Genomic DNA, 22,407 nt, shown 5'->3' with positions numbered 1-22,407 from the left:
GGCCAGGCAGCTGCAGAAACAAGTCAAGCTTATGTCCAATAGCGGCAAAACGTCCCACACCTCTCGACCCCACAGGTCACAATAGTTTCTGTAAAATGCCTAGAGCCATGGTTACTTCTCAGGCCTGCTTCTAGTTGTCTCTTGTGGCATGCCGTAGGCTGATGCTCTCTCCACCAGCATCGATGCTCGGATATGGTCGGTGTTAGTCTGACCGACGGAGTTGAGCGAAAGCAGCGGCATATGACGCAGTACTTCTGGCCTCCCATGTCATATTCGCAGAATAGTACAGTAACGTTACTCAGCAACCAGACAGCAGTGGCCACTAGGAGGATGATCATCTATGCATGTTTTCCGAATATGCTCCGCCAGACCCCGACGCTCAGTATTTTGCCTTGGTTAACCATGGGTGAGACGTCCAGATACCTTCTTCGTCTCTTTCACCAATCGGACCACTCATACCGTATAGAGAACTCGACCCCTTGCTGGTTGGCATCAGCTTCTGTCAAACGGTGGCATGGTCAACTTCAGAAAATGGCATGCAGTAGCTTGCCGCTCCTACAAGTACATTACGAAGACCTACCACCGAAACCGGACCACAACAACTTTAACCTGGTCCTGACGTAGAAAGCGGAAGGTCCAGAAAAGTCGGCATGCATTAGACATGTTACCTAGGAACCGGTCTACTTGCATATTAGCAACCCAAACCATCCTCCGCCCAATGGGCTGGGAAGGAGGGGTTACCCTAAAGGGCCTTGACGTGACCCAGCCCCCACCCACGCCTTTACGATGATGCTTACCAATATGTTTCTATTTTTCGACTGTCTAATAGAAGCCCTCTCGTTGTGCCAAAATGTGCTTGTCGACGTGAAGAGAAAGTGACGAGGAGTCGCGGGTTCTAGTAGAATGGCGGGGCTTAGACGAACCGGATTCTGCCGCTGCTTTCCCCCTTGGCCCGCCATACTTATGCATCACTGTCCAGTTTACCTATTTGGGTCAGTGAGGATGGGAATGTAGTATTGAGGTGTCCAGGCGTGTGACGGGGCTGAAGCTCGTTGAATACTAATCATTGCCGTCCAGCCCAAGTGTAAAGTTTACATAAACACCACATACCGTGCCCGGGGAGAAGCCATGCGACAGATAGCTTGGGATTTCGACCGCAATCAACATCAGCCCCCAATCAAGACTGGCGCAACTCACCATGGTTTCCGAGTCGACATCCAGTTCAGGAGAAGCCAGTGATCTGGGAGACGCGCAACCACGTGCCGGAGCTACCAAGTCGAAAGCTACCATACGGGCGTCCCTCGCCTGTGTACCTTGTCGATCGAAACACGTCAAGTGCGACTCTGCTTTGCCGACATGCCTCAGATGCCGTCTAGAAGAAAAGACCTGCTATTACGCCAAATCTCGGCGAGGAATCCGAGATCCCAAGAAGCGCAGTCTTATCAACGACCCCATTGGTCCTCCCCCGACTGCTACAGAATCGCCAGTGTCCTTTCCTTCCCCCGAGGTAGCAAGCCTTGAGATCCCTATCAATGTGGTCGGCACCCTGCCTGGAGGGTGGTCTTTGATGAGGAGCCCGCGTCTCTCGGATTCAATAACGGCTTCGCCGACCTCACTCCTCTTCGATCTCTACTTTACAAACTTCCACGACACACATCCGTGGCTCCTTCCTAAGAACCAACTCTTGCATCAGATCCGGACTAAGCCCGAGCCTTTTCACTTCTTGGCAAGCTGTGTCGCTTATGTGGGATCTCTCTTCTCGGAGGCTATCTCCTCAGAGGAGTTGCGAGAGAAGGCGTTCAGCTTGGCCAGTGGCAGTTTGCCAATGACTTGCTGGACAGTCCAGGGGCTTCTTGTTCTCAGCGTTGCGGCCCTTGGGGAGAGTCGAATGGACTTGAGCGGCGGATGGATGGACACTGCAACCCAAATGGCTCTCAAGCTTGGAATGCAAGAAAAGGCATTTGCAGATTCTGAGCCCGATCCATTCGTGGCGGAGAGTTTCAGGAGAACGTACTGGGCTCTTTACTGGCACGGCAACATGCGGGCGATGCGCGAAGACTCGCCGACGTTTACATTGTTCGGTGTTCTTGCAACCACAGAACTTCCTTGCGAAGAGTGGGAATATCAATCTGGCGTACGTTGAACCAATAGTCACCGCGGAAGAATTTCGTGCCGAATAATGCGTTGACTTAACACCAGGAGATTACACGGCCGTTGTCGTTGAAAGAGTACGATGCCAGAGATCCGATGAGCCACAAAAGCTATTCATCTTGGACTTATCTGATCGATCTTTGTCGTCTGTGTGGAGAGTTGATACTGCCAATGCCAGCATTGCCGCCTGGCCTCCTGTCTGCCACGATTGATAGAGCCGATTCTGGAATCGTGACCTGGCTGATCACTTTACCCAAGTGGAAGCAGGAGTTGGTTGATGCGGGGGGGACAGTGGACATGATACTTTTTCACGCGATGGCTTATGCGTACGAGTATGTTCACAACAGATGAGCGTTCGCCCCAAGGATTCTTTTCGCTAACGGAACTACAGCTTGAGGATCAAAATGCAGCTACCGTTAGGAGCATCAGGTTTCAGCACCAGAGATTTCCTCACACTTGGCCCACTCTTCAAGGCTAGCAACTCCTCGACAGCAAATGCACAGCGGTCATACACGTCTACCCATCCGTGGCTTGAATGTTCGACAGCTCTTCAGGCAGGCCTTTCCACCATCGGCCTCTTCAACTTCTCGCTTCCACCAGCGCGGTATAGTCCAGCTTGCATCATCGGTCTACAACGGGCAGCACTCCCATTGCTTGACGCAAGGATGTACGGAGGAGCTGAGTCACCAGCTTTACGAGAGAAGCTTAATCTTCTGCTAGGTGTGTTGAAGATAGCCGGCGAGATATGGCCTGTCGCTCGAAACATTGGTAATGAGGTCAGCGAGGTGCTGAGAGATGTGAACGGCACGCATCACCACAATACCACCTTCGGGCCTAATCCGAGCATGGATACTTTTATTACAGGCATGACATCATCCGGAAGCGTTCATGGCCCAATCATGTTCCCCTTCCCTGATTCTAGGACGTCGGAAGAAATGTTTCACTGGAATAGCGGTATCACGGGATGAGAGATACGACAGTGTCGTGTTGAAATGGTTGGGAAGTCATCAATCCTCATAAAAAGTTTCCCCCTTTCATGAGACGGGAGATGTTGGTTTCAAGAAGTATCGAAGTTCAGCATCAAGAGTTAATAATTGCTACATCATGATTGCTATATACCATAGACAGAAGTGGACAGCGTGAGAACGCTGCAGTATGGGATTGAAAAAAGTGTTCCATTAATCACTGAATATGCACCATTGCTGAGCCATTGCCAAGTACAAGCATGAACACTACAGAATAAGGTACATGAGATAGGTAATAGGTACTAGGAGCCCGAAACTTTCTAACCGCTGGCAGCCTGATGCAGTCAGTGCCAATGTTTCTTCAACGCCCCACTACCCCGCGATGGCTGCCCTGAGGTACCTAGGTAGGTAAGATATGAACAGTGGCCAGTGCCCCGCCAGAGCGATAATTAAGGCCTGGCTTTGTCTAAAATCCCGACGACTTCTTTGATCCTCCCGCCCATCTCATACGAGATTCTTGGCCCCGAGCCCGCCCTCGACTGTACAACCCTCTCCCCGAGCTAAACCTTGGATCAAACGACTTTGGTGTAGACGCCTTGGTCGCTTCCTAAGACCACAAGATGAGCTTCGCTATCGAGGTACCCGGCGACGCCAACCCCCTCAACTTGCAGGAGCTCTGCCGCGTCCTCGAGTCCGCGACTACCTCGACCGACTATGCGCGTAGACAGGCTGCAGGGCAGCAGCTTTCTTCATGGGAGACTGAGAAGGGCTATTTCTCCTCGCTTCAGGTATTTTGTTTGCACTTGGACATGCAATTGGCTCAGGCGGGGTGCTGATGTTCTGTCTCTAGACCATCTTCCTCGATAAGTCCCTCCCCCGCGAAATACGGTTTCTCGCTGTGATTCAGCTCAAGAACGGGATCGACAAGTACTGGCGGCTACTTCCTCATGTAAAAGGTGGGCTGGATCCAGAGGAGAAGAATCTTGTCCGGCAGCGCTTGTTCCAGGGCACGCTTGAAGAGGAAGAGGCGGGTCTTTCGTTGCACAACTCCCTAGTCACCGCCAAAGTCATTAGGATTGACTATCCGCAACACTGGCCGGATGCCCTACCCCAAATCATTGGCCTCGTTAGGTCATCCAAAAATGGCAATCAGCAGCACCTTTATGGTGCTCTGCAGATTCTCCTTCGCGTTGTCAAGGAACTTGGCACTGCTCGCCTCCGACGATCACAAACAGCCCTCCAATCCGTCACCCCCGAGATGGTCTACTTATTGGGAGAAATCTATACCGAAAAGTCGGCAGTGTGGGTTGACTTTCTCACAAACGGCCGCAACGACGAGGATACCGCCGACGTGGCTATGTTAAACAGTCTCATCGCCCTCAAGATAATCCGACGGTTAGTGGTGGTAGGCTATGAGGCTCCTCACAACGACAAGACAGTTGAACAGTTCTGGACTGTCTCTCAGAATCACTTCGGGCAATTTCTCGGCTTTGTCAGCCACGACTCTCCTGTCCCCGCGCCCTACCAAGATACAGTGGGAAAGCATCTTCTGCAGTTCACGAAGCTTCACATCGACATGTCTGAAGCGCACCCCGCAAGCTTCGCTGTTCTACCAAATTCTTTGCCCCTGGTACATGCATACTGGGATTTGGTAGCAAAGTTTGCAGAGGTTTTCGAGAAGTCGGGTGGTATCCGCCAGTCCTCTGGTGATTCAGGCCCGTCAGAGTCCAAGTCAAAGGTTGAGGGACCTCTGCTGGAGAGACTGGCACTACGGGGCTTGCTCTTAATGAGAGCGTGCTTGAGGATTGCATTCTATCCCAAGCAGACTTTCAAGTATCGGAGTGCAGAGGCCAAGAAGGATGAGAACGAAGCTGTTGCGCTCGTCAAGCAAGAACTCCTCAAAGACGAGTTTGTAGTACAGATGGCCAACACGATTATCACCCATCTTTTCGTTTTCCGGAAGGCTGATTTAGACGCTTGGGAGGAAGATCCCGAGGAATGGGAGCAGCAAGAACAGAGCGAGGGCAACGCCTACGAATGGGAAGTCCGCCCCTGCGCCGAAAAGCTTTTCCTGGATCTACTTGTCAACTTCAAGCAACTTATGATACCCCCTCTGCTTTCTTACTTCCAGATTGCGACAAACGCACAGGCAGATATCGCTACCAAGGAGGCGGTATATACGGCTATGGGATTGGCTGCTCCTAACGTATCGAACGCATTCGACTTTGACAGTCTTTTGGTCTCGACTGTTCTCCAAGACGCTCAACAGCAAGGGCCCCTATACAAAGTCCTCCGCAGACGTATCGCGATCATGGCCAGCCAATGGGTCACTGTCAAGATCGCTGACAACAGTAGACCACTTATTTACGAAATGTTCCGACATTTCCTCAATCCTGCCGACCCGACCAACGATATTGTCGTTAGAATTACTGCCGCTCGTCAGCTACGGTGGATTGTGGACGAGCTTGCTTTCAGCGCCGAGGCCTTCCTGCCATATGCGGCTGATGTGCTCAATGAGCTTCTCCAGCTCATCCAGAATGTTGAAGTTGATGAGACGAAGCTTGCCGTTCTGGAGTCGATGCGGATCTTGGTCACAAGATTAGAGAACTACGTCTCTCAGTTTGCAGACTTCATCATGTCAAACCTGCCTGGTATTTGGGAAAATTCTGGAACGGAGGAGTACATGATTAAGCAAGCAATTATTGCCATCTTTGCTGCCTTAGTAATGTCCATGGGCAGTGCCTCCCAGAGATATCAACATCTAATGGTTCCGTTGCTGTCGGAAGCCGCCAAGCCCGGCTCTGACCTACACACATATCTCATCGACGAGGCTTTGGAGTTGTGGAACTCTGTTCTCATGCAAAGCAACCCACCCTTGTCTGCCGAGATCATGAGTATCGCGGAGCTGTCTCTTCCCCTTCTGGAATACCAGACGGAGACCGCAGCTCAAGCACTCTCTGTGGTTGAGTCTTATATCCTCCTTGGAACTCAGACAGTCTTGGAAGATAGGTTGCGACGTCCTTTTCTGCAGGCACTGTCAGGCGTCCTGGATTCCAGAAGCCGAGAGCAGGTTAGACTCGGCACGGTTTGTATAGAGTACCTGATCCGAGCCGCCTCTGAGCTTGGCGGCACGCAGGTGATTTTCCAGGACCTCTTGGAGATCGGGTTTCTTGGGAAGATCATGGAGGCTCTCCACGATGCTTGGGAGGCCAACCAAACGACCGGACCGAACAGAAAGGTCAGCAAGCTTAATACGATCACAGAACGCGATTATTTTGCGATTCTCTCTCGGCTGGTCATCGCTGACCCGGGTCTCTTCGTTACAATGCTCACCTCCTTCGGCCCTATAGAAGGGGTCTGGGGCTGGCTTAGCAGCGAGTGGTTCGCCCATCTTGACGGCCTAGACCATCTTCCTAGGCAGAAGCTGTCTCTTCTTGCTCTGACACGTCTTTTGGAGCTTCCACAACCGATGCAGAACCTGGCCCTTGCGAAGCTGCAAGACTATTTCACTCTCTGGACAGGCACCATTGCCGAGCTCCAGGACGGCATGACAGACGGTTCCGACTCGCTTATCTGGCAAGACCTTGAGCCTACCGACTACGACACTCCCAAGAGTATCAAGGAGACGGAGTTCGGCCAAAAAGACCCAATCCACACGGTCAATGCCATGCGGTTCGTGAAGGAAAGGCTGCAAGAAGTCGTCCAGCGTTCTGGCGGCGAGCAGCAGTTTGAGCAGGAGTGGGCCATCAACGTGGACAAGGATGTGCTGCAGAAGTTCTGGTCGCTGACGCAAATCACCGGGGTGTAAGATGCAATCTTGCTGATGATCGGGCTGGTTGCGATTCGACCTGTGGTCGCCAGGGGCGGGATGATTACGATTTCATGATAAAGCCGTGGGCTAGAGCGCATGGCCTTCTTCCGGGCAACGGTGAATGTGAATAGAAATGGGAATTTGAGGAAACAATAGTCCATGCTATCCCGGTGAGGCCGGCAGTCGAGCCGCGAGGAGGAGCTCGCCCTCCAACAGCATTGCCCTAGGCGCTTGATCTGGTCCAATTTATTTTTCATAGCTTGCTTTGACCATCCTGAGGGATCTTGACCACCACCTTACCCCAAGTGCCCCGGCTTCCCAAGGCTATCAGCGCGTCAGGAATGCGCTCAAGTCCAACAAACTCCTCGTCGGTGAACTCGGTCCCGCGCAGCTTGCCCTCGGCGACGAGCTTCATAATGCCCTTCCATACCTCGACGACCGTCTCCTTCTCCTTGACGGCATACTGGCCCCAAAATATGCCCACAAGGCTGATGTTCTTCAGGAGGACCTTGTTCATGGCGACCTTTTCAATCTTGCCGGCGGCGAAGCCGATGATGAGGATGCGGCCGTTCCACGCCGTACACTTCGTGCTCGCATCCACCATTCCCACGGGGTCGTAGACGATGTCCACACCCCTGCCCTTGGGCGTCAACGCCTTGACTTTGGCGGGCCAGTCGGCCTCGCGGTAGTCGACGACATGGTCCGCACCAAACGCCTTTGCGACCTCGAGCTTGCGGGGCGTCGAGGCCGTCGCGATGACGGTGGCGCCGAATGCCTTGGCGACCTGCACAGCGGCGAGGCCGACGCCTCCGGCCGCGGCGTGGACAAGGACGATGTCCCCCGGCTTGATCCCCGCGCGAACGACGAGTGCTCCGTAGGACGTGGGCGCCGTGACGAAGAGACCGGCGGCCGCCTGGTAGGACCAGCCCTCGGGGATGGGAAGCAGCTCCCGCTCACGGGCGAGGCACTTCGTGGCGAAGGCGCCCTGGGTGGCGCCGAAGACGCGGGCGCCGACGGGGTATTTTGGGTTGGAGGAGGGCGCTTTGAGGACTGTGCCTGCGAACTCGGCACCAGAGATCCAGGGAAACGCTGAGCAGGGGTGTTAGTGAGACAGTCAAGCGACTTTGTGGTGTATTTAAGAGATACCAGGGACTTACGAGGCTGGGTCTGATATTTCCCTTGGATTTGCAGAATGTCAAAGAAGTTTGCGGCCGTGGCGTGGACTTGGATGAGGTATTCGTCGTCCTTCACAGGGACGGGGTCTGGGAGGTCTGTCACGAGGAGCTCCTTGGGAGACTTTTTTGGTTTCAGCTTGAAGCTACCGGAAAGCAAGATTAGAATATAGATGAGGCTCACCTTGACATATTGCTTGATTTGGATGCCGCGCATTGTAGGTAGGAATGTTGTCAGCTTGAAATATACAAGTTTCCAGGTGGAACAGCCCAAACCCCCAAACTATGAAAGCGAACGAATTGTATTGAATGTAACAGGCGATAACGTTCTGGGTGAGCCAGTAGATATGAGTATGTGATACAAAGATGTCAACAGTGAGTTTGTAGCTTCCAAAATATGAGGGCTTGTGCTACATATGTCGTCGGACTCGACCTTCTCTACGCGTCTGCTACCCCGGACCGGGGTTCCTGAAGGCGCGAAAGAGGGGGGAGCCGAGGCATATTGGTGGCCCCTCGTTGGCTAATCACCTTCTCGATGTGTGAACTCCGGGGGGCGTGGAGGGCCCAGCCGGTGAAGGACATTGGCCCGAGCGCTCAAGTCATCAGAGACCCTTCTCCGAGCCGAGGGTTTGCGGCTGCTGTCATCGTTCCCGCTAGCTGTGCTATGGCATGGCGTGGAGGGCGATGGGCGCTAAGTGATCGACAACTGGTTGATGGATTTTCGTTATTGATATTGCCACTTTCTAGTTGCTGAACTACGCCATTGGGTCATGTCTCGAAGATGACTGTGCGTGCATGCAAATGGCATCTTGTTCAAACACATCTTGAATCCATAGTGGTTCTTGAGTCGCGAAAGTTCACTCGAACTCGTTTGTTTTTTCTGCAAAGAGGTAAAATCAACAGCGAGGTCGCTTGCGTATGGTTTACGGCGCCAAGTTGCATCAGAAACCCGAACGCGAAATCGAAGGTCATGGATGGTGGTAGAAGAGATGACACCTGAGGCTTACCTGTATGTTGGAACAAGGGTGCTCGTTGCCTGTTTAGGAGGGACTCTAGATTCCACTATGAATTGCGCATACGTGCCTGTGTTGGATCTCTTGATACTGGGGATGGGATGTTTGGACAATAAAAATTTATGGAATGATTTTACAACAAACCGAAGACTGCAGATTCCTTGGGACAACATATCGGTCAAGCAGCATCGCACCTACATAGTATAGTTTGGTCTGTGTACCGTTGCGCAACCTTCCAGGAGCAGAGCGATCCTAGTACTGTACCTCTCGCCCCACCAGCGTCAGCGCACTGCGGCAGAGAGTACCTAGCTTCCACTCGCAGAGGCGACTGATACGGCGGGCAGATCACCTCCAGGCCACCGCATAAGGGCAGCACCAAGCACCAGTACGCAATTCACACTTACCTACCTAGGTAGTTGCCCCTCTCTGACCCCATCATTGGAGCCCACCTTCACAAACGCACCACCGACCGACCGACATCCAATCCTACGACTCCAACCGCAGCTACCGACTAGCCACATACTTTACATACCTATCTGCCTGGTTGACCTCGACCTGACCCCGGGTTGATCTCGCATTCCGTCGACCCGTTCCAGAATCCCAATATCTTCCGTTCCTCACCAACAACATCTCTACCCCTTCCTCTTTCTCCTCTGCATTCGTGAGCCGTTTTTAGGCCCTTGACTTTACCGCATTCACCGTCGCACTACGCCATCCAACACAATTACTTCAAACCAAGGACCGCCTCCATCGACTGCATACACGCACCAAACGAGGTCATGGCCGACAACACAGAGGGCGCTGGTGATGCCCAGGTCACCTTTAAGGTGAAGACGGGACAGGATAGCAACCACACCATCACCATGGCCGAGTCTGCCACCGTGTTGGACCTCAAGACCAAATTGGCTGGCGAAGACTTTGAGAACGTCCCCGTCGAGCGCCAGCGTCTTATCTACTCTGGCCGCGTCATGAAGAACGACGACACCCTCGGCACCTACAAGATCAAGCCCAACAACACCATCCACATGGTCAAGAGCGCCGCCAGCAACCCGGCACCTCAGCCCTCCGCTGCTGCCTCGACACCCGCTGCCCCCGCTGTGCCCTCCAACATGGCTGCTGGCACCGCAAATAACATTCTCGCCGGCCTGACCGGGGCCAGATACGCCGGGCACATCAACCTGCCCAGTCGCGAGACCTTTGGTGCAGACGGAGGCGTAAGTTACCCGCGAAACCACGGCGATTGCCGTATACTGTATGGCACAAGCTAATATTACGTGCTGCAGATGGGCGCCCCGCCGTCCGACGACCAGCTGGCCCAGATGCTTTCCGACCCCTCCATGCTCCAGACCATGAACGCGGCTCTCGATAACCCCGACTTCATCAACTACATGATCCAGAGCAACCCCCACTTGCGCAATGTGCCTAACGCCCGAGAGATCATCCAGTCACCTTTTATGCGCCAGATGATGACCAACCCGGACATGCTCCGCAACGTTATGAGAATGCAGCGTAATATGGCTGGAGGAGGTGGCAACGCTGCGTTTCCAGCGCCTGGCGCAACCGACACCACGCCTGCCGAAGCTGCGGCCGCTGGCGCCGGCGCCAATGCTAATAACGCTTCCCCGTTCGGCTTCCCTGGGGGTCTTCCGGGTATGCCGGGGTTCGGCGGCATGGAAGGATTGGGCGATCTTGGTGCGCTGTTTGGCCCGGGCAGCCCTTTTGCGCCTCAGCAACCCGGGGCCACTCCTGGTGCGGGCGCGGCGACCGGCAGTGACACGCAGGCTCCGGCAGGAGCGGGGGCCCCTGGAACTACGGGAGCAACGACGGGCGGGCAGGGTGCAAATGCTACATCGAGTCCGCCTCCGGCCAACCCCTTCGCTGCCCTGTTTGCGCCCCCTCCTTACGCGGCTCAGGGACAGACCCAGGGCCAGGGTCAAGGCCAGGCCCCAGCCAACCCCTTTGCTTCTCCTTTCGGCCAGATCAACCCGGAGATGATGCAACAAATGATGAACATGTGGGGTCTCGGTGCAGGCGGCGCCGGCGCTGCCGGTGGAGGCTCTCCTGCTCCCCCGGATAACCGCCCTCCCGAAGAACGCTATGCTGAGCAATTGCGCCAGCTCAACGACATGGGCTTTTTCGACTTCGATAGGAACGTGGCTGCTCTGCGCCGTAGTGGTGGTAGCGTGCAAGGCGCGATTGAGCATCTTCTTAGTGGTTGAGTACGGGTTCAATACATGACGATGCAGGCGGAGACAGACGGTTTCATCTTGTGAGGACGCACGATTAATGGATTATGGACTGGTCGCGGAAAGAAGCACATACCATAGTGGGTTGCCCTGAACTTGGTTCTGGCAGTTCCCAAGGGGATAGGAAAATTGACCAGCATGACGTTTATGACACCAGCTCGTGCAAACTGCTTTAGGGCATTTTACTAACAAACGGCCTCGTGCCTTCATTGTTACTACTTACTGGCTATCCTGCTCGTGATGTTTTGTATGGAGATGAATCATGAGAATATTACTCGAAGTTCTGTTCCTTATAGGAACTTGGTGTGTTTGCCGCAGCTTGTTGGGATTCCATGCTACCTAAGGTACGGCGCGATATGGGTTGGATGGGGCGATTAGACCGGTCCGGAAAACGTGCACCACACAACGTCTCCAAACTCACCACCTCAACTTACCGCCGACTTCTACACCCCTTGTCGATGGTTTGGTTTCTGCCAACACTCACTTTTACCGCAACTACCTGTCTAAATACGATGTAGCCGTCATGATCCAAGGCATCTTCTATGCTAGGTTCTTCCCCAAGGAGGGTAAGTAACGCAGGCCTTCTCGCTGCACCCGCATCGAGGGCATCTATCTCATCTAATCTCACTAACCGGCACTCGCAGGCCCACACATCGTGGCCCAGTCGCCGCCGGGCTGCATCACAGCCGCTCCCGGCGCGGCGACGACGAAGCCGCCGCTGATCGACTGGGACGTAATGCAGGAGTACATCGTACCGCGCAAGGCCTTCTTCAACCGGTACATGACGGTGCAGGACCCGGAGGGCAAGTACGCCGTGCTGGGCTTCCCCGTGCTGATCCCGCACCAAAAGTACCAGCGCAACGAGTTCATCTTCAACTTTGGGCTCGTGCTGGACGCCGACGCGGACCTGGCGCAGTACGAGCCCGTCGTGAGGCGGCTGGCCGTCACCTTTAAGGAGATGGAGAAGCAAAACGAGTATCTCAGCCAGGAGGACGGTGGCGGGAACAACGGAGGGGACAGGAGGCCGATTGAGAGCTTGCTGGAGATTGTGAAGGAGGATCTGAACAACTACGGCGAGTGCATGATCCCCGTCGGTAAGTCCATGTTGCTGTCCTCTCCTTTTTCTTCTTCTTCTTTTGCCTTGGGCCATCTTCCCTAAACAGAAACGACAGACGAGGCGAACAGGATCAACATGAAGCTCTTCCCGCACCACGCCTGCCCGCCCCTGGTTCGGGGCTGGCACGTCCCCGTCGCCAAGATGAAGTTCGCCGAGATCGTCGATCAGACGTGGGACCTGACGATGCAAAAGGTCGTTGCGCACATTGACGGCGTCAACGACGTGCGCCGCATCGCCTGGCTCGCTGACGTCTCGCTCGACCTCGCCACCCTCGCCTTGCGCCACCTGCTATACTACGACACCATCCTGCTGCTGGACATGTTCTTCTTCGGCTCCTGCTACGCGCCCCGCCCTGGCATCCACGACTTTGTCGCCGATCGCGATGGCATTGTCGACGAGTGCGCGGCCTATGTGTGCATCCACGCTCGCCAGCGCGTAAGCAACTTCATGCTTATCAAGCTGATGACGAGCTTCTGCGTGGGCAAAAGCGTCATGGAGTGGCTACGGGCGCATCAGGAGGCCGGGTTCGACGTGCTGCGCTACGTCGACGTGAGGAGGCTCGTGCAGTTCGGCGTCATCAAAGGGTGCCTGTACCGCGTCCACAAGTACGTCGTCTCGAAGCAGTACCTGGCGGCACTGGCAACGGGCCAGGCGAGGCCCAGGGCCGGCGGCGATCCGCTACAGCAGTACACGGACGGGTGCCACTCGTTTGACCAGATTATCACGGAGAGGAACCTTACGGACGGTGAGATTATGGAGAAGCTTAAGAGCCTGCCGGTGCCTAGCGGGGACTTGACGGTGTTTTATCACTGAGGAAGTCCGGAAGGGGGGTAATCACGAGTGACAGGGTTGTTAGAGCAGGACAAGGATGAGGAAAGTGCTCATGTTTACATTGTTCTAGTGTAGTAATATACATATCGTGGTACAGACGTTTGTACATGGTGTCGTGTGATACGTCAACTCTTCGCCGACAACTGTTCCACCGCTTCACCTACTGCGACTTGTGACCCTCCTCGAAAGCCTGCTGCCTCTCGCTCTTCTTTGGAAACTTGATATCCGGGTTGTTGGCGACGGTGACCTCCTCCTCGTCGGCGGCCAGCTTCTCCTTGAGCATCTGCTCGAGCTCGCGGCGGGACATCTTGCGGCCTTCAGCGGCGGCCATCTCCTTAAGCTGTTTCATCAGCACGCGCGTCTTGCCCTTGTAGGGCTCGCCGGGGTACGCCTTGCCGCTCTCCTGCCACTCCTGGTCGCTGACGACCTCGATGATGCGGACGTTGTGCTTGCCCTTGCGGATGATGAGCAAGCGCCCGTCGATAAGGAACTTGGGCACATCCTGGGGGTACCAGAGCTTGACGGGCGTCCAGTCAAGGTTTCCCGGGACAAGGCCGCGCATATCCTTGCCTGGCGCCGCGGCGACGTAGGCGCCCTGGGCGCGGGCGATGCGGTGGCCCTCGCTGACGGACGACGCCAGGCCTGCGGCGTAGAGGATGCGCGCAATGCCCTGGTTGTAAATGAGGTTCTCGGGGAGCTGCATGTCCATTTTGGGGGCGTTGTTAAGGGTCGTGGGATGGCCTTCGATGGCTTTGTATGGGGCCAGGGAATCCTGTCCTTCCTCGGAAACGCCGGCAGCGCCCGCGATTTGCGCGGCGTTTCCACCCTTTCTGTACATGAATTGGTGCTGCTGCTGCTCCCGGATGGCAACGTCGGCACCGTGGACCAGGGAGAGAACTTCGAAGGCGAGGGTATGCTGGGCAACTCTCTTGGGCGGGTCCTGGGCGTGCTCGATCATCAACTTCTCAATGCTGGCAGCGGGAAGGAAAGTGAATAGTTTGAGGAGCTTCTCGACCTCGCTGTCGGGCCGTCTGGCGAAGTATCCGTACAGGTCAAAGGCGCTGGTCATGAAGGGATCGAGCCAGACTGCGTTACCGGCACTCTTGCCGAATTTGGTGCCAGCGTTGTCCGTCAGAAGGGGCACAGTAAAGCCGATAGGGTCGTCCTTCCAAGTATCAGGCATTCTCATGTTGGGGTTCTCCTCCGAGGATCGGATCGTCTTGACGGCCTCGATGCCCGTGACAATGTTGCCGAACTGGTCAGAGCCTCCGATCTGCATCTGGACGCCTAGCTTGGAGTACAGGTGCCAGAAATCCCACCCCTGCATCAATGGGTAAATGAACTCGGCGAGGGACATGCCATCGCCCTTTTCCATCTTGTTCTTAACGCTATTCGTATGATCAGCGATGTAGCCAAGAGATTTAGGGCGTCCAAGCAAAACTCACGTATCGCGGCCGAGCATGGGCCCTATCCGCATGTACCGACCCAACCGCTTCATAACATCATACAACGGCAGACTCTGCCACCACATGTTGTTGTTGACGAGATGCCTCTTGCCCGCCCACTCTGGCTCCTTGCCATACTTGCGCCCGAGCGCCTCGACGTTGCTCCAAATCTTCTTCAGTTGGTAATGGATCTTTGTGATATTCATCGACACCTCGCTGTTCGCCATGACCTCACGGGTCTTTAGACGGTCCGTCGGATCACCTATCCTACCCGTTGCGCCGCCAACCAATGATACGGCTGTGTAGCCGTGGAGGTGCATCCAGAAAAGGGGCATGAAAGGTAAGAGATGGCCGACGTGGAGGGACGCTGCCGTGGGATCGACTCCAACATACGCGCCTATTCGTTTTGTTCGCAGGAGTTCTTTGATCTGTGGTGTACGTCTGGAGTGGTCGGGTCAGCAACTCGCCGTCAGGGGGGCGGCGTAGATGGCGCTGCGAAGGCTTACCCTGCGACGTCCTTGACGTAACCTCGTTCCTCGAAGATGTCCCAGATATTTTGAAGTTCTCCTTGCTCAATAGCCTCAGCACGCTTCGCCCACTCCTCCTCCCCCATCCGGCGCTTCTCCACGACCTTTTGCGATATCCATCTTGGCCGGTTCTGCTGCAATTGAATCACTGGGATCCCGGCGCATCGTCTGCAGATGTTACGCCGCAGCTCGGGCAGGCGGGACGCCAATGTCGACGACATGGCGGATTGTCCGTATGCCTTATATGAAGAATCTTTGATCGTATTAAAACATCGAAAAAGAATGACGAGAAAATCAAAGGTTCAATAGCTGGCTAGTCAGATATCCAGATCAACCCTGCACTCTGCACAGAATGACTGACCCAACGCCATAGCTGTCGCGTACAACTGGACCCTCCCAAACTCCAAAAATTTCCCTTATCGCGATTATGATAAGATTTGGGACGCATCTACGTTGTGCCGATAGCCGGGCTCTGTTCGGTGGAGGAATCACGTGGAGATATCGGAACATAGCCAACCAATCACGTCACTTTGAATGTCAGACGGCCGTGTCTGCAATCCAAATACCTTACGGAGTTAGTCGTATACCCTCGGCTAAGTGGACATCATAGATTCCGGCATTTGGGGTCTCTTTCTCCAGCCTAAATCACCAAAAAACGACTCTGAACCCCCCCTCCCTCTTGACTTCCCCCCAATTGAACCTGCCTCGTGAGCCCCAAAGATCACCATGGCTTCGATTGTGCGACCCTCCCTTCTTCGGCAAACCGCCACGGCGGCTCGCATGGCCCAGACCACCCCGATCCGCTCCGCCTTCGTCAAGAACTCGACAAGAGCTACGGCCTTTCACACCACGACCAAGAGGCAACTGCTGCCCGTCGGACCCCGTACGTGTCTGTTGTTGTCATGTAGTTTCTGAATCAGAATTGCTAACTCAGTGTTTGCAGAGGTCATTGACGGTGGAGGTACGAAAAACACTACGAGTCAAAGTGCGAAAAGAACCTAACCCGTGATTTCTAGTCAACAAGCCCGCCCCCGTCCCTCCCCCAAGCCCCGCTCACGGCTCTTACCACTGGACCTTCGACCGCCTTCTCGCTGCTGGTCTGGTCCCCATTACCATCGCCCCCTTTGCTGCCGGCTCCCTCAACCCGACGACCGACGCTCTCCTTTGCGCCATGATCCTCATCCACTCTCACACCGGCTTCCAGAACATCATCATCGACTACGTGCCTACCAAGCACTACCCCAAGTCGCGCAAGGCTACTATGTGGGGTCTGAACCTGGCTACTGCCCTCGTTGGCCTCGGCCTGTACGAGTTCGAGACCAGCGACGTTGGCGTCACTGAGGCCATCGCACGTCTCTGGAGGGCGTAAGGGTTGTAGGGTTTTCTCGTCATTAGGGGGGAGCTGCCGCTCGGAAAGCACCCTGGTCAAAATGACCCCAAACCGTAGCCCACCACTTATGTCGAGCGGTTGAAAGTGCGCAGCGGGACGCGTGCTATGCTGGGTATCAGAGTTAATAAAGACGCTGGTGTCAGCGTATTGTATGTGTGATTCAGGGGCGCTACGGTTTAGAATTGGAATGGCTAGTGTACAACCACCAGACTAGGCAAAATTGGATTCTTTGTGAATGAACTCGGCTTGGCATGTTATCGTGGTCTTCCTAGACCTTATCTGGTCTGAAGATAGTTGGTTTGGTCTCAGGAGACACTATTAAATCCAATAAGGTGTTGGCTTGAAAAGGGAATTGTTCAATCTCATGAGGCCTTTTCCGTCGGATGCTTTCGACCGCCCAACGGGACAATGGTTTCAGGAAATGCGGGGGGCGACATTCGGGATATACTCAATCATGTGCCGCCACTTTTCTTGCCATTGTCAAGTGAGCAGTTTCAGAACAGAGCGAGATCCACAAGTACAGCTGAGTTTCATCCAAGTAGGTATCTATTAAGGAAATCTGGGTGTCTTGAACATTGGGAGGCAAATACACTACGAGGTCGATAACATGATATGAAATAGATAATATCAATCATACTTGAGCAAGCGACAAACAGCTTAGGCTCCCATTGCTGTAGCCAACCGTCGAGGCCATTCCTACCAGTCTTAGCTCGACAAGGAGAGGCTGGTGATCTCAGAGCCGCCCATACAATCCATCTCGGGTGTCGGCGGTGGCAGGTTCTCGACTTTAATGCATAGGAATGTTGACTTATACATATTAACTCTGTCGATACAGGCTCCGTCGATACGAGCGCCGACTCTCTTGGGAGAGAAGCCATGGGCCTCGAAGACCTTGATGTACCACGGGTTCAGCGCAGACGAGCGGAGAAGCACACGGCCACCCTTCTTGAGGGCGCGGTTGAGCTTCGTAATCTGTGCAGCAGCGGCCGGGGCGCCTGGATCGAACCAGTCCATGCTATCCATGACGACAGCAACGGTCAGTGTACCGGGCATGATACGATTGATGACCTCGTCAATCTCGTCTGTGTGTATGCGCAGGCCGTCAAAGGCGTTGGGGCGGGAGAGCTTGGTGTGGGCCTTCTCCGATAGGTAGTCGGGATGGCAACGCTTGGTGAAATCGCCAGTCATACAAACATGGTAGTATGGATTGTTGACGGCGACATGAGTCTGCTCGGCGACGGGGTCGAGAGTGTCTACCATGTATTGCCAGATGGCATGCGAGCGGACCTTCCGATCCATCGGTCTCGGCCCCTTGGCAGCCTCGCTCTCGGCGTGATCGCTCTCGATCATGGCGAGCTGGTTCTTGGGAACACCGAGAGCGGCCCAGAGGAAGCTTTCCTGACTGACGACAAGGTTGCAAACGAGCTTGGAGAGCAGGGCGGGACGAATCTTATTGCGCCAGACCTCGCGCTGCTCATTGAGGGTCTTTGTCGAAAGGAACTCCTTGACGGCAGCGCGGCAACCAAAGATGCGCGAGATCCAGCGGAAGACGCGGATGGCGTGACGTGAGCCGCCCGTATCGTAGAGCCCATAGCCCTTGGAGTTGGCGAAGACATGAACGTTCTGGAGCCAGTACTGGAACGCACGGCTGGACAGATGAGGGGAGAGCTTCGTGAGGAGCAGCGAACGGAATTCAGGATGCTTACCCTCACCGAACAGCTTCCAGAAGTCCTCGTAGGGAAGGGCAGTGTAGGATGCAACTTTGAGCTCGAGGAGGTGGTTCTGCGTGGGGTTCAGGTCAACCGCGTGGATTCTGGCTGGGCTTTGCATGGCATAAGAGAGGATGTTGTCACCGGCGCTGGTGATGGCCAGCACTACGTCGTCCGAGCCCAGCCTGAGGAGGCGCTCATCCACCTGCGAGTCTTCCCACGTGAAGGCATAGATATACTCGTCGTTGAACTGGGTGTGCTTCTGGAGCTGGTCGTCGTAGTAGATGCGCCAGTGGTGGTTTTGGTAGAAGAACGAAGGCAGTGGCAGGTTCGCAGACAGATTCTGGATCGCTGCCATGAAGGCCTTGGAACGGATCTCGGGCGCCGATCTTTCGACTGCACGGGTAAGGGCATCACCCTGGTTGGCAGGGAATAGGTAAGGAGACTCTGTGGCAAGAGCATCGATCTTCTCAATGATCTCGTGGGGCAGACTTGTAGAGGAGAAGGGCTTCTTGTGACAACCGACCCATACATAGTATGGAATAGTGTAGTTGCGGGCGTTGATGTTGAGAACCGTACCAAACTTATACTCAAGGTAGTCGCGACGACTCGCCTCGAGACCCACTCGGTCTATGTCGAACCATGCGCGCCAAAAGGTTCTCAGAATCCAGTTGACATGGCGTCCGACAAGCCCACCTGTGAAGTTGCGGAAAGAGAAGTCGATCTTGGATTGGACGTAAAAGTCAACCACACCCATTACGCCGTCGGGAGACAAGAGTGAAGTGAGCGAGTCGACGACAGAGTAGTAGTCAGGCTGGTAGGGCTCTGGTTAGCGAGAATCAGTTGAATTGAGGTGGCATATAGTACTTACGATCATGGACAAGCTATACGACATGGTGACGAGATCGGCACCACCGTGCTCAACGCGCTTCTGGGAGAGGTAGCTCAGGGCAGGCGAGCGCGAAGGAATGCGGTTGGTCGGAAGATCATTTTCATAATCCTCGAGGCTGAACTTCCTCGCGTCCTCGCACACAACCTTGACGTTATTCCAGCCAAGACGTTCAAACCGCTGTCGAGCAACTTCGCAGAGAGACGGGGAGAAGTCGACAAGGTATACACTGGAGAAGAACTCGGGAACATTGACGAAGCTAGACATGGCCTCGATGTTCCAACCCGTTCCTCCACCAACCTTCGCCATGTTAGCTGCCGTTCTAAGGTATGAGGATCAGAAGGCCAACTCACATCAACCCAGATCCGCTTGGCCTTGCCGCCCTTGTTGGGGCGGCCATTGGCCTTCAGTTGTGCTGCGACAAGCGCGAGCATGTCCTCTCTGCCTTGCAAGAGAACCTTCCTGGTTGCATCATAAGCGCCGGCTTGCTTCTTGTAGAAGCTCTCAAGGGCATCCTGCTGGTTGCCCTTCTTGTCGCCACTGTGCGGCTTGATGAAACAGGTGTAAAAGAACAGCAAGAAAGACTTCAGGAGGCTCGGGGCCTCGCTGCCGTTCCTTTCCGCATCCTTTGTAGAAAGGATATTGGCAAAGAACAGGCCGCTAAGGGCCACTGCACTCAGTCCAGCAAAAGAAGTTTTGAGGTCGAGGCCGAGGGGTAAAATGTTACCACCAAGAGAAGCCATGGTATTCTCTCATTGCTCTAGGAGTTGAGAATGTGCGTTAAAGCGGTTCCGTGGAATCTTTCCCTGACTTTTTCTTTCTTTTTCAAGTTGAAGTGAACAAAAAGGGTCGATTCGAGGACGCGGAACAGGGAGACCAGAGGGAACCCAGGCGCAACTCGAGCAATTATAGACGTTCCGACCACAACGACTGCATTGTCTTCCCGGGGTCACTCAACCCAAGATCTTGTAGCGTTTACATGACGCATATGGTGGGGACCCGCGGAGTAACAATGTATCAAATACGCGGACTGATTGAGTAGACAATAGGGCATGGCAGGCATGCTGTCATCGTGTGGTAGCTCGCAGTGGTTGAGGAGAGACTCGGACTTGAGGAGACGACGACCCCGGGCGAACGAGGACCCTGAAGAGATAACCCCCACTATTACTCTATTTAGCGTGGAAGCGTGGGTGAGGTAAACACAGGTTGCCCATGCCAGATCCCAGTGGGCCAACTCGTGTCGGCCAATGGCCAGAGCACATGGGCTAACCATCTGGTTGTCAACCGCCTGCGCTGGTTGATGGGAGGGTTTGAGCCAGCGTGCCTTGCGCCAATACTTTGTGAGTCTAAAGGCACGGGAAATCGCAAGACACACCCACGTCCTTCCTTCTTCCGAGTCCATGGAGTAGTGAGGCTTGCTTGCGAGGATCGCCGGTCACATCTTGCTTTGGTCTACCCAAGCTTCCCCACGTTGAAGCTTCAGCGTGTGTATCAGAGGATATACCATGTTAAAGTTGTCTCTCTGTAGGTCGCGTCAACTGCACAAAGGGTGGAACATCCCACATCGCCGACAGGCTTCGGAAGGTCGGCATCAGGAAGCTGTATACCTACGAGTAGACAGGCGTACCTCTCTATACTGGTTCTAGAAGCAGTAGGCATCTCAGGTGTGACCACGCGCTTCCCAAAACTGGCACCGTGGCCTTCCAACGGACCAGTGGTAGCTCGTCCGTTTGAGCTAGGGCAGGCCATTGCAAGTTGCTGCCATGCATAGCACGCAGCGTCGCATACCGGTAACTGCAGAGTGCGAGCTGCCAGGGGTCGGGTCAACCAGACATGATGCCAATGGGAGACAGGACTCGAGGCACATGGCACCCATTGGCAACACCGCGATCACATGAGAGGGTTTCCCATCTTGCTGGTACGAGCAATCCCCGGTGGATCCCTTTGCGGATGATCACCTTGAGGCTAGTCCCGGGGTCCCCTCCTAATCTCCTCTTATGGCCTCTTCGCGTTGAGACTCTATCTATTGGTACTGTAGCCCGAGACGAGTAGACGCAAAAGCCGAGTTGCGTCGATGAGACAGCCACTTGTGCCAAACAACGGACGTTACTGGGGCTCGCGGTTCACTGGCCAAGCCCGAATCCGTCAGAAATGCCAGCATGCTGTAGACCCGCGGAAAAAGTGCCAGGCCATGTCATCGTTTGAAGCCGTTGCAAGCGTGGTGCCGTCGTTGATGACTCTGACCTGTGGTATAGGTAGACTCGGATGCTAAAGCTAAGTGTACATGAGATGATTGAGAAGTCTTGTCCTACTCAGCTGATTCGAATGAAGATTAGATGATAGAAAACTCATGTGGTCATGAAAGTGAACAGGGAGCCTTCCCGGGTCAGTCCGTCGATTTGGCGGGAGAAGGCCATGAATCTATGCTCATCGTTGCGGGTGAGGGTCTCGGACGGGTAAAGGCAGCAATACTTGTAGCGGCCTAGATCTGCGACAGGGCCGCCGATATCTACGAAAAACGCGACGTGTCTCGGATTCAGCAACGAGTTCTTCGTTACTTGTTCAAGACAGTATCTGGTAACGAGTTATTGTCTGAAGATGGAGCATATGTTTGTGCTTGTTGTCCTACGGTACCGGATCGCGGGCAATATGCTCGAGATGGAAACCACCAATCTTACGAATCCCGTCCGTTCTGATTGAAGATTTCTCATCGAAACAATACTGTTGTTCATTTTAACGAGTGACTGGCTCCCAGACCCCAATTCACTGGGATAAGTTGCTAGCGAAAGGACAATGTGCCACATGTGACGACAAACCGCGCCCCTTGGAGGCTCGTTCGCCTCTGGTCGCTGCTCTCTGGGGTATACAGATCCACTGACTGAGCGCGGTCCCTGAAGTACCTCCAGCTCTGTAGCAGCTTGCCTTACCAACCCCAAGTGCCTACCTGTAGGTGTAGGTACCTACTTTCCACATGTACATCCATCCCCCAGACTTCCACTGGCGACCTCGGGGTACATAGGTACAAAGGCGGCTCGACCCATACTTCCGCGATCAGTGACCAATCCAGTAAGCTGGTTATGCGTGTACCGTAGGACGGCGCGATCTTTGACTGCCAGTCGACGCTCGACATCAGATGTGCAA

The 22,407-nt window shown here is 54.5% G+C and overlaps 8 protein-coding genes across 8 annotated transcripts; 5 read left to right on the top strand and 3 right to left on the bottom strand.

Moving 5' to 3' along the window:
- The first annotated feature begins 1,079 nt into the window (after positions 1-1,079).
- LY79DRAFT_92387 (fungal-specific transcription factor domain-containing protein) lies at positions 1,080-3,175 on the top strand. The gene is made up of 3 exons (XM_060565221.1): positions 1,080-2,134; positions 2,200-2,483; positions 2,543-3,175. The coding sequence occupies exons 1-3, from the start codon at positions 1,199-1,201 to the stop codon at positions 3,117-3,119; spliced, it is 1,797 nt and encodes a 598-aa protein (XP_060416780.1). The 5' UTR covers positions 1,080-1,198; the 3' UTR covers positions 3,120-3,175.
- Positions 3,176-3,736: 561 nt separating this feature from the next.
- LY79DRAFT_588397 (importin-beta domain-containing protein) lies at positions 3,737-6,924 on the top strand (the record flags this gene model as incomplete). The annotated part of the gene is made up of 2 exons (XM_060560914.1): positions 3,737-3,904; positions 3,967-6,924. The coding sequence occupies 2 exons, from the start codon at positions 3,737-3,739 to the stop codon at positions 6,922-6,924; spliced, it is 3,126 nt and encodes a 1,041-aa protein (XP_060416779.1).
- Positions 6,925-7,180: 256 nt separating this feature from the next.
- Positions 7,181-8,316, bottom strand: LY79DRAFT_577755 (zinc-binding dehydrogenase; the record flags this gene model as incomplete). Its single annotated transcript, XM_060559904.1, has 2 exons — positions 7,181-8,016; positions 8,085-8,316. The coding sequence occupies 2 exons, from the start codon at positions 8,314-8,316 to the stop codon at positions 7,181-7,183; spliced, it is 1,068 nt and encodes a 355-aa protein (XP_060416778.1).
- Positions 8,317-9,891: 1,575 nt separating this feature from the next.
- LY79DRAFT_510425 (uncharacterized protein) lies at positions 9,892-11,331 on the top strand (the record flags this gene model as incomplete). Its single annotated transcript, XM_060554161.1, has 2 exons — positions 9,892-10,326; positions 10,396-11,331. The coding sequence occupies 2 exons, from the start codon at positions 9,892-9,894 to the stop codon at positions 11,329-11,331; spliced, it is 1,371 nt and encodes a 456-aa protein (XP_060416777.1).
- A 384-nt stretch (positions 11,332-11,715) lies between these two features.
- On the top strand, positions 11,716-13,349 carry LY79DRAFT_602495 (nitrogen permease regulator 2). The gene is made up of 3 exons (XM_060561856.1): positions 11,716-11,924; positions 12,003-12,452; positions 12,531-13,349. Exons 1-3 carry the CDS (start codon positions 11,882-11,884, stop codon positions 13,286-13,288), a joined length of 1,251 nt encoding a protein of 416 aa, XP_060416776.1. The 5' UTR covers positions 11,716-11,881; the 3' UTR covers positions 13,289-13,349.
- Positions 13,350-13,466: 117 nt separating this feature from the next.
- LY79DRAFT_667762 (tRNA synthetase class I) lies at positions 13,467-15,499 on the bottom strand (the record flags this gene model as incomplete). Its single annotated transcript, XM_060563430.1, has 3 exons — positions 13,467-14,694; positions 14,752-15,192; positions 15,258-15,499. 3 exons carry the CDS (start codon positions 15,497-15,499, stop codon positions 13,467-13,469), a joined length of 1,911 nt encoding a protein of 636 aa, XP_060416775.1.
- A 336-nt stretch (positions 15,500-15,835) lies between these two features.
- On the top strand, positions 15,836-16,862 carry LY79DRAFT_92233 (CybS protein). Its single transcript, XM_060565220.1, has 3 exons — positions 15,836-16,161; positions 16,222-16,239; positions 16,295-16,862. The coding sequence occupies exons 1-3, from the start codon at positions 16,005-16,007 to the stop codon at positions 16,645-16,647; spliced, it is 528 nt and encodes a 175-aa protein (XP_060416774.1). The 5' UTR covers positions 15,836-16,004; the 3' UTR covers positions 16,648-16,862.
- An 11-nt stretch (positions 16,863-16,873) lies between these two features.
- Positions 16,874-20,009, bottom strand: LY79DRAFT_680570 (uncharacterized protein; the record flags this gene model as incomplete). The annotated part of the gene is made up of 3 exons (XM_060564541.1): positions 16,874-19,191; positions 19,249-19,566; positions 19,620-20,009. 3 exons carry the CDS (start codon positions 20,007-20,009, stop codon positions 17,374-17,376), a joined length of 2,526 nt encoding a protein of 841 aa, XP_060416773.1. The 3' UTR covers positions 16,874-17,373.
- Between the last annotated feature and the right edge of the window lie 2,398 nt (positions 20,010-22,407).

Source organism: Colletotrichum navitas, assembly GCF_030913465.1.
Source record: "Colletotrichum navitas strain CBS 125086 chromosome Unknown LY79scaffold_14, whole genome shotgun sequence".
In the NCBI taxonomy this organism is placed as follows: Eukaryota; Fungi; Ascomycota; class Sordariomycetes; order Glomerellales; family Glomerellaceae; genus Colletotrichum; species Colletotrichum navitas.
Note: the sequence above shows the minus strand (reverse complement) of the source record. Positions and strands in the feature narration are given on the sequence as shown.

What these genes read in the sequence shown, in the direction of transcription:
- LY79DRAFT_602495 (XM_060561856.1), top strand. Translation starts at nt 11,882, where the DNA reads ATGATCCAAGGCATCTTCTATGCTAGGTTCTTCCCCAAGGAGG. An exon ending in TAGGTTCTTCCCCAAGGAGG is followed by an intron (nt 11,925 to 12,002) that starts GTAAGTAACGCA and finishes CGGCACTCGCAG; the next exon opens with GCCCACACATCGTGGCCCAG. An exon ending in CGAGTGCATGATCCCCGTCG is followed by an intron (nt 12,453 to 12,530) that starts GTAAGTCCATGT and finishes CAGAAACGACAG; the next exon opens with ACGAGGCGAACAGGATCAAC.
- LY79DRAFT_92233 (XM_060565220.1), top strand. Translation starts at nt 16,005, where the DNA reads ATGGCTTCGATTGTGCGACCCTCCCTTCTTCGGCAAACCGCCACGGCG.
- LY79DRAFT_92387 (XM_060565221.1), top strand. Translation starts at nt 1,199, where the DNA reads ATGGTTTCCGAGTCGACATCCAGTTCAGGAGAAGCCAGTGATCTGGGA. An exon ending in AGTGGGAATATCAATCTGGC is followed by an intron (nt 2,135 to 2,199) that starts GTACGTTGAACC and finishes ACTTAACACCAG; the next exon opens with GAGATTACACGGCCGTTGTC. An exon ending in GCGATGGCTTATGCGTACGA is followed by an intron (nt 2,484 to 2,542) that starts GTATGTTCACAA and finishes ACGGAACTACAG; the next exon opens with CTTGAGGATCAAAATGCAGC.